Source organism: Diorhabda sublineata, chromosome 7, assembly GCF_026230105.1.
Source record: "Diorhabda sublineata isolate icDioSubl1.1 chromosome 7, icDioSubl1.1, whole genome shotgun sequence".
In the NCBI taxonomy this organism is placed as follows: Eukaryota; Metazoa; Arthropoda; class Insecta; order Coleoptera; family Chrysomelidae; genus Diorhabda; species Diorhabda sublineata.
This window is the reverse complement of record NC_079480.1, coordinates 32,916,544-32,931,500: the sequence shown is the minus strand read 5'-3', so window position 1 is coordinate 32,931,500 and position 14,957 is coordinate 32,916,544. Positions and strand designations below refer to the sequence as shown.

Below are 14,957 nucleotides of genomic sequence, written 5' to 3'. Positions count from 1 at the left end.
TATTTATAGAAAATACAATATTTCTGAAATAAACGTCTTTTATTATAAATAGTTACCCTTTTGGTTACTTTTTTCAATTTCCTTTGAACAGTTTCCACCTACAGGAGTTTGCAGCTCTAAAACCATCTTTAAGGAAGTGCGAAATGTGACTGCGAGGAATATTCCAGGAAGTTTATCGTTTTCGAAAACTGTTTAAAAATGAATCTGAAGTAATTACGTGCTCAAAATTTGTAATGCCTACTATTTGATTTAAATATTTTTATTTGCAAGAGAATGATTTTTTCTTTTAGGCAAGTACAAAATTTTTGAAAAAAAAACGCCTATTTATGCGTTTTAAACAAAACAACCCTGACCTACAATACCTAAAAACTGATATGAAACATATTATTCGGTTACTAACCTAAATTGTATTTCTTAAATAAATAAAACAAATTGGTAGATAAGCTTGCACCAAATTTAAGGTACACTTTAGAGCCAGTTCGAGGGCGATTCAACATGTTGTTTCGATAGATCAGTAGGAAGCTATACCAAGTTGCTATGCTTAGTTGGCTCACACAAAATTACTGAAAATTCGCGTCGAATCCCCGGTTTTTCTTGACTTTGCGACATTCCCGGTTTTCAAGTCATCTAGACACCAATTTAAAAAAGTAAGAAGCTATTTTTGGATTTTATTCAATAAAAATCTGCACATACTTCATACAAATTTTTTGACAAAACATTTACAAGTGCAAAAATTATACAACGCAAGTTATGGTAAGTTCGATACACAGTAGCGTTTATATATATGTTACAGTTAAAACTAGTTGTTAGATAGAACTAGTTTTTAATGTATGCCTTTGTTAAAACTAGAATTAACTAATGCTCAAATCGAATATCAGTTAAAACTAGTTTTTACTAGACAAAACGCGTTAGTCCGAAGAGGGTCGGTTAAAACTGTATCACCTGATTATAGTACTTCATTCTGATTGGTCGCCAGACATAATCCGATTCAATAAGTGCGAGCAAACAGAGCCGTTCACTTTATTTTTAGTTCGATAAGCACGTATAATGAGGAGTTTTCAAAGAAGTTATTAGTGATTCGGGATTACTTCTGCCCGCATAGCGTTTGCATGGAGGGATAGGAGGTTGAAAAAAACGGGCCTCATAGTATTAAGAAAAAAGAACTTTGATCATATAGTCATGCAAACACAAAAAGATCAAAAGATCAAGGATTAAAGTTTATAATGGTGTACTAGGATCATATGACAAAATTATTTTATTATGTGCACTGAAAAGTAAGATAGCCGTCGAGGTGGCGTATCAACTGATTGAAATTTGATGACCCTTGCATCTTACATTCCGATAACAGCAGAGCAGAGCTTGCTTCATTTTGGCTCAAGTGTAAACTGGTCCATAGAAAGCAAAGACACAGCCAAAGATCTGTTGAAAGGGCTAACGATGATGATGGATACCATAAATTGGTAAATTGATATTCAGTTTGTACAGTTTATGAAAAATCGGGCACTTCATTCTGGTATTAAACATTCACCATACAAAGCAATGTTTGGTGTAGAACCACGAGTAGGGCTTATGACTTCGCGACTTTGCCTCGAGATGTTTTTGAGGATATAAGAGATAGAGATGATCTTGAAAATGCAACGGATAATACATATAATGCAGAATCTGAATCATGTTTATTGTAAACGGTAAGTGAGGTGTCAACTGTGGAAATATTTTTAGTCCAGTACCAGACAAGATTCTATTTACTTCTGGGGATAAAATGGTAGGACCACAAATACCAGCTACTTGTATAAAACCCATAGATTTTTTCAAGCTCTTTTTTACTAATGAGCTAATAATAAAAATAGTGGAACAAACAAATAACTACGCTAGACATAAAATTGCACAGAAGAGGTTGTCAAAACGTTCTACATGGCATACGTGGATAGATGTTACAGTAGAAGAGTTTACCGCATTTATTAGTGTTATCCTAAATATGGGTACGATAACCGTATCTAATATCCAAGAGTATTGGTCACAACAGTTTAACGCCAAAATACCTTTTTTTAGTAGCATATTTAGAAGAGAACGATTTTTACAAATTTTTTGGATGATACACTTAAATGATAACGATCCAAATGACCAAACTCTTAGAAATCGAACACAGAAAGTCATTCACTATTTAGATTATTTGGAAAAACAATTCAAAGAACATTTTGTTCCATCAAGAGAGGTATTGTAGACGAATCTGTTGTTGGATTTAAGGGTAAAATTAGTTTCTTAACTTACAACCCTAACAAAAAATCTAAAATCCGGAATCAATGTTTTCCCAACAATTCCGGATTTACGATGTTGTACTGAATATATAAAATTATAACTAGTTTTAACAAACTAACAAAACTAAAAAACTAGTTTTAACTAGGAAAAACTAGTTCTAACGAAAAATACGTTTTAACTGTAACAAATATTTGTATATAAAAAATTTTTTGTGAATATTAAAACCTAAAAACTAAATCAGTTCTAAACGGGGCTTATAATAAAAATATTTTTAATTCTATTTTCAACATTTATATTTGAAACTCGCCGACTAACGCGCACAAAATACAAACACCAAACTACTTTTGAATAATTTTACTCAACGAGAGTATTATATATATATTTATATAAGAAAAATTAATAGTGTGGACGCTAATCGGCGTATTATGAAAATCGTTTAGCTAATAAAATGATTTTTCAGGTATTTCATCATACCAAAAGTGCGAAAACGTTTCGTTCCGATTACTTTCATCAACGCGTCGTCACAAATAGCGTACTGCTTATTTTTAGGGTCATATAAATCTTTTTCTTTGATTATCGCCCAAACTTTCTTCACTACTTCATGTCGAGCCATTGATTCTTGACCAACTAAAGCTGCAAGTTCGGGAGATAGAGTCATTACTTTTGTGTAACCGCTTCCACCTTTCTTTCCGCCACCGCCACCCTGCAAAATTTCATATAAAACATAAAAAATTTCTAAGACTATTATAACTCAGATACATTATTACGTATATATAGTTAAATAAACACAAACACATGTTTCTATAAGAAAATTTATCTATAATATTATTTTATGTAACACCTGCAAATATTGATTTTGATATGGACATGTTACACGCTTTTCTTTAAAGGAATCTCTTTAAATTGTATATTCTGATGAACTACCAGTGGACTCAATATATATTGAACCCCCGACCACAGTTCTTTTACTGATGAAGAATCAGAGGATAAAGATTACAATGATTGTAGCATAGATAGGCTACTTAGTCGCCAATTAGCAGCTGGCGCAGAATTGGTCTTGGTAGATGGACATAGAATCGATCCTACTGAAGAAGGAAAACCATATATAGTAGGAGCGGATCAAACAGATACCTTTAAAAACAGCATCAAAGACATCAGAACTAAAATTGTATTTTCAACTTCAAATACTGTGGGACAAAATTAGTGTTTGAGTATTGTCTTCAGAGATTGAATTTAAACTATTTAGTAAAGCGTTTTAAAAAAGATAATTAGACCATTACCCATCTAAGATTGGAAGTTATTTTTTATTTATGGTTATAATAGACAATAGATGGATAATTTTTGGTTGAGATAAGGGAAATTTATTATGGGAAGATTTGTTGGAATTGGCCCTAAAATAGGAGTTGCTCCTCTGCATGGCTAAGGTGAGAATAATTGATAATAATAAATCCCCAGATCACAAGTCATTCATTTATAGCTAGCTAGAATCAATGCAAAATACCGTTCTTTCAATAAAAATTTTTATATATTTAAAAAAATGGAAAGCAGTATAAGTCACATTACTTGAGACTTTTTTATAAAGAAGAAAAGTTTATCTTACTTTTTTGCCCTTCTTTTTGCCCCAATCTTCATCAGAATCTGATTCGGAGCCCTTCTTCTTCTTGGGAGGTAATTTGCGAGTCTTGATTGGTTTGGACTTTTTAGGCGAATATTCTTCTTCAGAATCTCCATCACTCTGTTCACTAACAGATTCGTCATCTGATCCTTTCTTGGCTTTTTTTGCAGCTGGTTTTTTCCCAGTTGAGCCACGTTTCTTTTTCTTTTCGTCCTCAGAGGGTTCCTTAATAGGAAACATTTTTTGCATTATTTGAAACATTAATAGATAGTTAGAAAGAGTATACTGACCTCTTCTTCCTCCTCTTCGTCTTCTTCTTCTTCCTCCTCCTCGTCTTCTTCTTCAGAATCTCCCTTCTTTCCCTTACCCTTCTTTTCTTGTTTCGAGCTAACAAATTCCATGACTAAGTCATCAATCTCCTTCTTTCTCGATTGCAAATTTGCACTTAATTTTTCTTCGAGTTCTTGTCTAACCTTCTTGGCAGATGTAGATGATAAATCGGCATCTTTGAGGATAGCTAAATAAAGGAATACACTTTGAATTAAACATTATATGCAAATAACAAAATTTGAAATAACTTTTTCTATTGAGATGATTTGGAAGAAGTTATGTAATATGATAAGAAATTCGTATATTTTTGAAAAAATTCAATAATTATATTTTGAATTTTGAAATTAGGTCCCAACAAGGAAAAGAAATTGTTTCAATGTAAAATGTGAATCACATTATGTGTCAGATTTATAGAAATTTTTTAATTTAAGCTATTTTATGGGAGTGTACGAGGGGTGCTACTTAAGTTTTAAGAAATGGCAACATGGATGTCAATATGTCAAATCTTATAACGCCATAATAAAATATGACAATTTTACAGTTACTCAAAACATTCATCTTGATAATGACTTTCGACGTGCATTAAGCCAACAGCAATGTGCCGATCAATTGGTTTGTATTTTTGGCGACGAAGCACCATCTTGAATCACCGTGTTTGGCTGGTTTTCAGAATTCGATCGTGGTCGCAATTCGATAAAATTTATTATTAATTTGAGTATTCAAGGCTGGCACCTGTTAATAAAAAAGTAAAAAAAAACTTAGAACAGATCGAAACAAATTCTAAATTTCTAGTTTTGGAATAATCAGCGTTTTTATCTTAACATTCAAATGCTGAAAATTAACTAATTATCAAAAGCATAATTAATAAAAAATTGAGATAAAATTTTTTGTTTATTGATATATCTTAGTATCCAATTTAGATTTATATTTCTTAATATTAATCAGTATTTTCACAGCCAAATTAAAATTATAAGCATAGTCGGTACAATTTCGAGAATTATGAATCGAATGAGACATGAATCGTAATTTTCGATGATCCAGGTCAGGTTATGAATGAAATTGGACTTGTGAACCAGACTATTATGCTAAGTGCTTTGTTCTCTTGATCAAATAAACGATGTATTCATTTTAATTTCTGTATTATTTAGCACATTATCATAATAATTTCAAAAAATAATGTTATCCATGTTATCTTATTTAACTTTAACCATTTGGAATCAAAGTTAATAAAGTATCTTATTTTGTGCATCTAGCTTTGTGTCGGGAAACAGACTTCTCTAGCAGATTAAGTAATTCATTTACATAAAAGTATAAAAAATGTATCATTGAAGAACAACCATAGTTTTGAATACTTTCTCTTATGCATTTGCCAAATATTCAATTCTCTTTACACGATCATTTAGATAGCTAATTAATAAGATTAATGTTCCCTCTTATTTCCATACAGTTTAACTAATTCACAATAGTTGTATCATAAACAACGTCAAATGGTTCAGCTAAGTGCAAAAATGTAACTATAACAAGTTTATATTCGCTCATCTAACATTTTGAATATAGTTTAATGCATATTCAGTACCTATTTGTTTAATAAAATTATATTTATTATCAAATAGTTTTTTACATACTTGTATATTATTAAATATTGTATAGTGTATGATTTTCTTAAGTTCCTGTTAAATAAAAAACTTGCTGGATATTTATATCTAATAATGTTGGATTGATTACTCTACTTTCCCCCAATAAGCTTTGTTTAGAGCGCGGGAGGTCAGTTTTCGCGGTACTTAGTTGACGCATGCGTTTGCAATTTTCAGAAATTTTCAAATTTTTTCATAAAACACAAGAAAAAACAGTGTTTTGTACCTAATCGTATCAAAACACGCCCAATAAATCGATAGTAAAAATTAAAAAAAAAATCTTAGCCTATTTTTAGAAAATTCGATATTATATAGAAAAATTACTGTAATCATTTTTGTTAAGTATATAATAGTGAGTTGACAGAAAATCTGAAAAAAGTTTGACTGTGGTATCTGCTTTAAACCAAAACCCAAGCTAACATATAAAATGGAAGCAACTACAGCATACCTACACAAGAACGAAAGTTTTATATTTTAATAACTATGTAACACCCTTGTGAACAAGTATTTAGTATAAGTGTAACGACGAAAAAGATTCGTTAATACTTTAACTTCATTTTATTTCTTACAAATTTTCCATGTCGTATTTTAAAAACTGAATAAAACATTATTTTGTACGCCAACATACATACGCCAAGTCGATCGTGTACACTCAACTCAAGTCAACAACTATCTGATTTTGATCAAAAACTTCTTTAAATGGAAGAAAATCGGGGAGAAAAACTCCTACGAAAATCGAAAATAATTTTATACATCGATTTTGTCCCTATCATTTTTTAATCAGAGGTGTAGTTTCAGAAAAAAATCCAAATATAGTTTCTCATATAAGTTCATATACCAATATCGCGTCGTTCAGCCATTGTTTATACGTATAGCAACGAGAATATTTGTGCAAGAGTAAAATGCCTGTTTTTGACTGTTAACCCATGAAAATCCATTAAGAAAAATTGTTCAAAAAAAAATTACAAACTTAGTTTTATCATTATCGCAGCTTCTTGTATAAAATGTAATGAAAAAATACCACTTACCGGCAATTTCTTTACGAAGATCTTCCTTTGAGATGTCTGCCATGTTGCTAGAGAGAGAACACTACTAAAAGTGAAAAGGATAAAAATATAAAGTTCAATCAACGAGTATGGCTCGACGACTGAGCTCGAAATGGCTGGGGAAACGGGGCAGATTTCTGTAGCTACCTGATCATAACACTCAGTGGGACAATAAAGAAACCCCTTCCATAGTTGAAAAAGAAATTTTGAAAATTACTTTTAAAATATTTTCTTATACGTATTAAATTATAACCAATTTAATAATTCCTAATGCAAGCTTAGTATAAATTTGTAAATGACGTTTGTACTAGAGAAAGGCATTTTCAAGATATTAAAAATTCTGTGGTTTTTATATACAGATTTATATAATAAAAACATTAAATATCCATTTTAGTAAAATCGTCTTATATTATTTCAGAGTTTTACTAATAGAGGGCGTTGTTTATTAATAAACTTCTAGTATTTAAGGGTATCATATCGATTTTTTTTCGAGTATTACTAATTTACATATTTGTTGGATATGAAATATGTAAATATGAATCAAATATTGGGAATTATTTGTTGCAAAAACCTTCAGGAAAATATTGAATAAATGGCTTTAATAGAGGATAGAATACGATAATTGATAGATCCTAAGAGGAATTATATGGGAAGAGTAGTTAAAGCGTGATTATTATTGTAAATTTGTTAATCTCTATTAAAAAATAGTTTGATAATTCTATTTTCTATAAACGTCTACTTCAATGCACAGAACGTACCCTCTATGTCATACCCTAAGGGTATGTTTTGTGCTTCAGTGTTATCAAAGAACATAACCTTTCCAGATAACTTTTGTAAATAAAGCATCATATTATAATTTTTATTTTAAATATGATATCTACGATATCCGTTTTAAGTAGAATAAAATATATTGTACCTGAACTTCAACGTATATTACCCAATATAACTTTTTACGAAGTAAACGATGTAGGTTTGTAAACTTTTTTCTAGAAATTCATAGATTCCTTTATTCGATCCAACAATTCATGTTTTTTAGAAACAGACAAGAAGTTCAGAGATTCCCAAGTAATAATTGCGGATTTTGATTTAATAGCACCTTATATTTATGATTTATCACAAACAAAGTGGGTCCAAGGAACATGGGCGGGAGTGGAAAAATTGATGGAAAAAGTTGACAAATCGAAACCTCCCCCGTTTCCAATATCTCGGTTTACTGGTGATCACTTTGGAAAACTAATGAGCGAATATGTCGTGTCAAATATTGTAAATTTCGAGAGACGAGCTTTCAAAATAAGAGAAAATCAGATGTTGAAACAGTGGGATCGGGATAATGATATTCATAATTATAGAGCTATTTATGATTTGACTATAGGGATCTTGGGATTAGGTAGTATTGGGTCTAGAGGTAAAAATCGATTTATATTCTTCTCAAATATCTTATAGCTTCAGTACATTGTTACAAATTTTTTTCGCGTTTATGCTTATTTGTTCAATATCCACTTTTAGGATGAATAGAATTAAATACATCAGAATTAAAAAAAAATTATTCTAGGTGTTGTTATTTTTTGCAATGAAACACTACCTAAATATATTTTATTATATAATATCACAATTGAATAACTAATTACAGTATATTTTTCTAAAATTCTTAATAAAGTCCAAAACACTTTTAACCCTGACCTGTTCCCTGTCGGTTTTCATTTAATTTGCAAATGATACATACTTTTTTCGTGTCATTTATTGAATTAGAGTATATTAAACATAAATTTCAATAAACATATTCAAGTATTGTGCAGAGAGGGAAAGATTAAAAATGATACTGAAAAATATGAATTGTAATAGCAAAAAAGGCAAAATATTAAAAAAAAGGAGAAAGGAATTATAAAGACTGTTGAGTAAATGACTCCTTAAGAGCAACATAAGGTATGAAAGATATGAAAAAAGATAACAAGAGAGCGTAGACAACGACTAGTACTTCCAAATGTAACTAATCTTTTGGTAACACCATTTATGTCTCAAAGACTTCAACTCGTTAAGGAAAAAACTGAGCTGATGTTTCTCACAAGGAAACGGATACAGACAAGACTGCTCAATGAGATCAGGACAGATGAAATAGAGTCTAGAAGTATTTGGGAGAGACAGTAACTATTAAAAAGTATTCTGAGTTGCAACTTTGAGTGTAGTTTTCTTCACCTTGCAAAAAGTGGATATTGAACTATTAAGTATTAAGGCGTTTAATTAGTTGTAATACATTTTAGTTGCTAAAACATTGAATAACATGGGAGCAGTGGTATATGCATATGGTAGAAGAGATTCTATCGATTTAGATGAATTTGAATATGTATCGAAATACTTCAATAGTGATCATTTATCGGAAATTTTGAAAAGTTGCGATTACATTGTTAATATTTTACCCAATACTCCACTCACAAAGGGATTACTGAATGAAGGTGTTTTAGAAAACTGTAAAAGTAGGTATAATTTTCAATAATCCATGACAAAAATTTTTTTTTATATTTTTCAATTTATGTTACTCTTCTTGCAAAATAAACATGATAGCCGCACAGTGTATATGGAAAACATGGAAAAATCAAAGAGTTTACTGGCAGATTTACAGGAAGGCAACAAATAATGTGTTAACAGACCTAATGTCAAGATAATGATGGATAAAGGAAACAAAAGCAGATATTGGAGAGCATACTTTGAAGAAGACTAAGGAAACAACTTTGTAATAGAGGAGGCAATGGAAAGACCATATTTGATGTAATATAGGCAATGAAGACAAAATGAAGAATTATTTGAGAGAAGCGACGTCAAGTGGTACAGGCAAAATAAGACATTATAGTGTAGAAAATATATCAAATTAAAGTGTGGCGCCATCTATGAGGTGCAAAGGACAAAATTTTACAGTTCTCTGTAAAGAAATCTGCTTAATGCGCCTTCTGTTCCAGTCTTATGGAAACTACGATTAATAAGAACAATGAACGTTGATGATTAGTTTATTATTAATTATTGAGAGCATTAATTTAAATAATAACTATCCTATCATTTAAGTTGGACCAAATTACTGCCAACTTTCATGAATATATCAGTTGACTTGTTTTTGAGTCCATTCGGAACATAAACGCGAACACTGAATTTTTATATATTAAGATTTAGATCTGAAACAGAATAGCACAGACAATAACAGAATAAAATGTTGTGAAAAGAATGTGCTGTGACCTAAAAAGTTATCTCCTGAAAATACACTGAAATATTTACTTACTAAATTATAAGAAATTTGTTAATTTGATTTTATTTTTTGATATATTTAAAATATTTTAGTTGTTTTGTTGTTGTGTTGTTGTTCAGTAAAAAATTTTCGTAACTCCATCCGTATTCAAGATCGAAGATAAATAAATTTTACACATACGATTTTGCCGCAACTACTAACATTGTACTGAAATTTTATATGAATATTTCTGTCTCTCATAGAGGGCGCTAATTACACGGTTCGTACCAAGTAGTATTAAACATAACATAACGAAAGCTTTGGCAGTAACATACTTTCATTCTTGAAATTTTCTTACATTATACAGGGTATTTAACTTGTTACAATGTTTATGGAAAATTGGTTATAACTTTTTAAATATTCATTAGAATACATCACAACTGGATATTATTGTAATGGATACATAAAAGTTTCGCAACTTTAAGTGCCAATAACACAATTTTTTGCATCAAGTCCCGGAACGCTCTGTATAATATTATATTTCTTTAATTTAGATAAGCAGAGCGTTTTTATAAATGTTGGTAGAGGTTCTATTATCTCTGAAGAATGTTTGTTGACTGCTTTGAAAAATAAATGGATATCTGGAGCAATATTGGATGTTTTCGAAGAGGAACCTCTAAGAAAAGACAGTGAACTTTGGAAAACTCCTAACGTAAGTGCCAAAATACAATTCAAATTATTATAATATATTGTAATAATCGATTTATAGAGTTGAAACTTCTAGAAAGTCCTTAAACAAAGTAGTAATGGTGAATATGCGGTTTTTCTTTAACCCTTCCTGTCAACACGTCGAACCAGGTCATCTGTAACGACAGATTTGCCTTCTTGGCCCCCTTCATCATGCACATCATTACACAACACCATAACTCATAAAGTTTTCCCCATACACACGACTCATTCTTCTTCAGCACTATGGCCTTAAGCCTGAGGAAAACGAATCACACTTGGTGGGAGCATCAATAATGGCGGATTGGCCGACTGACGCCTGAATGTTAATGGCGGAGTGTGTAGTGCAAGAGCTTTCTTTAAACATACCCACCACTCTTTCTCCGATGGATTTTTACGTCACTATGGCCTTCTGCTTCAATCATATCTGTCAAACAGAACCTTCAGAAGAAAAGTTAGTGATGATACCTCGGAATTCAGCCTATTAAAGCTGGAGTTCCACAAGGTAGTGTCCTAGTGCCAGTCCTGTACCTGATATAAACTTCTGACAATTTAACCTCAAACTACACTATGAATGACACATGACAGAAATCATGACACATATATATATATATATATATATATATATATATATATATATATATATATATATATATATTAGATGTAATTTGTTTTTCCAGGATCGAGTCGATTGTAGTTGTTAATTCTTTCCATTATCCTAACTTTTAAATCAGCAATTTTGTCTGTTGTCTGGTTTATTTAAATATACGTTAGATTTGAAATAACCGCATAAGAAGTAATCGATAGGAGTCAAATCGGGGGATCTAGCCGGCCATTCGATCGCTCCACGTATTGGGAATAACCTCGTTGATGAGTAGATTAAAGGCGGCAATTTGAATAAATTTGCACCGGCTGATGCTTGATCCGAGCACATATGATGTTCTACCATTTGATATTTGACCTTTGACAGATTTGACAGTCAGACAGATATAGAGAAATTATCAAACCTTTGTGCCGGGAGGTCACCTTGAAGTTGTTTTTGCATCCTTTGCCCTTTTAGCCCATCGACCTTTCGTTATTCTATCGATGTGATCTTTTCAATATCGTCGTCTCCATCTTGTGAATCGTTCTATATCCTGAATTGTAAGATGTATTTTCATTACAATAAAATTAACTTTTTCAGGTAATTATAACACCTCACGTGGCAGCAACTAGCAGAGCGAAAGATATAGCAGAAGTAGTTAAGGTTAATCTACAGTATTATGAAGCGAATTTGAAAATTCCAGCTACCATTGATTTCATCAAAGGGTATTGAAATGAATGATAATTGTAAAAATATATTTATAAATAGTGCCACAGATTCAGTATAATCTTTCTTTTAATTTCCATTATTTTTTTTAGGATTCTCAAAATACTTCACCTTAATAATAAACTGTGAAAGCAAAGGGGAAGTACCATACAAGCAGAAATGACATTAAATGGTATACGGACGGATTAAAAACAGCAAAAGGAACTGGATTAGAAGTGTACGTAACCAGAACCGAACACTCTGAAAGTCTGGACAGAACATTAAGTATTTTTCAAGCAGAAATTAATGCAATTGAAAAATGTGTCCAATTTAATTTAAAAAGGGTCTATCGCAACCAGGAGATCATAATCCTGTTCGTTAGTCAAGCTTCCATTAGATCTCCAAGCTCTAATATCATAAAATCAAAACCCTGTGAAGGGAAATTGAGGAGAAGATTAGCTCGCTAAAGCTGGGGCAGACAAGCCCTTCATGAGGTATTAGCTACAGAACAATGGAAAAAGCACTGGGAAAGAAGAAGGTAGATGGGAGCAAAACCAATTACCTATACCTATATAAACCTATACGAGTTGAGACAGGCAAAGACTCTTCTGGGAAACTATATCCAGAGAAAATCTGCTGAATGTATCAACCTAAGCTAGAACAATCTACGAATATCAACAGGAGTCCTACCTGAGCAGATAATGCTGCACGAAGGACGACATCTCTATCCCTATTCTCTCTAAGTGTGAAACACTAAAGAACTCCATGGCACTACACCTGGGTGCGAATGGAATAGAAGACGAAGATCTTAATTAAAGCCATACCACATTCTAGACTTTTTAAAAGGAGTGGAATTAACGGATCAGCTGTAAAGTCTGGGTTCTCCAGTATCGCAGCAAGAAAGGTGGACACAATAAATCCTTTGGGTCGCAATGTATATGAGACACCAAACCTATTCATACATCAAAATATCAAGCAAATAATCTGTCTTATAACAAGATAATAAAAGAATTTTAGTATTCAAATGCATTATTTTTATCAAAAAATCAATAGATAAAATGAAAATTTTGGTAAGGTTAGGTTAGGTTTCGTTAGGTTAGGTTAGGTTGTGTTAGAGACTGAATTGAAGTTAAATAAAAATGATTTCATTCAATCAAATATTTCAATTGGACTTAAATCTATAAACTTTTTTGTTTTCTTCTATTGATGAAATGGACGGGTCTAATGCTATCAGAGGTCTCCAGCAGGCCTCAATTCAAGATATGAACAAATCCCTCTTTTTTTTTCTCCAGGAAGCATAATTCATGCAGATGGCTGGCTAGCCTATTGATGCCTCAGCAATGAAGGCTACACTCATGAGTGAGTCAATCACAATTAAAGATTTGTTTCTGATTTATACTCAAATAATTTGAGTAATTTGAGGCCAGCTGGAAAGCATTCTTCCGCGATAGGCATGTACCTTAAGAAGATTGAAAGGATAAAATCATAGATTATCCATGGCGACGAGAATGTCGTAAAACTGTACCAAAAATAGACCCATTCGTTTCATTAATAGAAGAAATCAAAAAAGGTTTTTCAAATGTAAAATTAAAAGTCCAATTGAAATATTTGATTGAAGAAAATCATTTTTGTTTCAGTCTCTGACACATCCTAACCTAACCTATCCTAATCTAACCTAACCTTACAAAAATTTGAATTTTATCTATTGATTTTTTGATAAAAATAATGCATTTGCATACTTTTTTCACATAAACTCTTTTACGCATGCGTCAAACATCATGACTTGTCACTCACAGATCGATCTTGATGAGATCTATCGAAAAAAGTTATCTATGGTTCGAAATATGTCAGTAATAGCCACTTCCGGTATCTCCGGAAGTGAATGTTTCCGCATAAAATAGATATGATAAATCGATTACTCTTAATATCAATAGTCTATGTATCGAGTTTCAACAGGATCGTCGTGGGGTGTCAAAAATACTATTAAATAATTTAACCCCCTAAAAATGTTACAAAAATAAGAAAAACCGATGCTCGTGGCAGAAAATTGAACGTTTTTGATTAAATCATAGAGTAAATAGCTTTATTCCAATTTGTACCATCTAATAATGTAAAATTTTCTATTAGAACTATTAATTCAATTAAAAAAAAATCATACAAATATTATTGTAATGAAAAAACCCTTTTACCACCTGAAAATTTTTATTTGCTCCCCTAGGAATAAATAGAAAAATAAGATTTACTTGAAAAAGGGATATTTCTATTAGTAAAGTCAAAATATATAACCTGGCATCAATCAGATTTTTGTTATTTGTGACAAAATTGCGAAATTGGTTCACGTGTTTAGATTTAGAGACGAAAAAAAAATGGATAAACTCTAACTGATCCGATAGTATAAAATAAAGCGCAATAATTGAGTTATACTGTTTAATTTAATTATTGTACCTTTGTCTGCTTACCTAATCATCATTTATATTTACACTAGACCGTGCTGAATTAAAAATACGAGGGTTGCTGCTTAAATTTCAAGTCAAATAAAAAATAATTATAATTGGATATGTGTTGCTATTTTCAGTGGGTTTGGGTTCTTTGTTGAGAAATGATACTTGTTTTGATTAACAAAACTCTTGATAAACAATCGTCGGATTGTTGCTCAATACTTGAAAATTCTCAAAATTACAAATTGGAACATGTTTGTGTGTCATACTTCACTGTCACTTAAACATATCTAAGAGTGTTTATCGCCTACCAATTTAACTAAATTAAAAATTAACATGAGCATGGTTACCAACTTTGACTCTATATAAAACAAAATAATGTGAGGTAAGGATAGGGTCAAGGTTAGGGTAGG

At 31.4% G+C, this 14,957-nt stretch overlaps 2 protein-coding genes across 2 annotated transcripts; one reads left to right on the top strand and one right to left on the bottom strand.

Moving 5' to 3' along the window:
- Positions 1-655: 655 nt before the first annotated feature.
- On the bottom strand, positions 656-7,000 carry LOC130446358 (uncharacterized). Its single transcript, XM_056782575.1, has 4 exons — positions 6,864-7,000; positions 4,162-4,388; positions 3,857-4,096; positions 656-2,959 (listed from the first exon to the last, which is right to left on the bottom strand). Exons 1-4 carry the CDS (start codon positions 6,904-6,906, stop codon positions 2,693-2,695), a joined length of 777 nt encoding a protein of 258 aa, XP_056638553.1. The 5' UTR covers positions 6,907-7,000; the 3' UTR covers positions 656-2,692.
- Positions 7,001-7,691: 691 nt separating this feature from the next.
- LOC130446440 (glyoxylate/hydroxypyruvate reductase A-like) lies at positions 7,692-14,454 on the top strand. The gene is made up of 6 exons (XM_056782708.1): positions 7,692-7,851; positions 7,918-8,286; positions 9,140-9,352; positions 10,647-10,804; positions 12,002-12,126; positions 12,220-14,454. Exons 1-6 carry the CDS (start codon positions 7,752-7,754, stop codon positions 12,254-12,256), a joined length of 1,002 nt encoding a protein of 333 aa, XP_056638686.1. The 5' UTR covers positions 7,692-7,751; the 3' UTR covers positions 12,257-14,454.
- Positions 14,455-14,957: the final 503 nt, after the last annotated feature.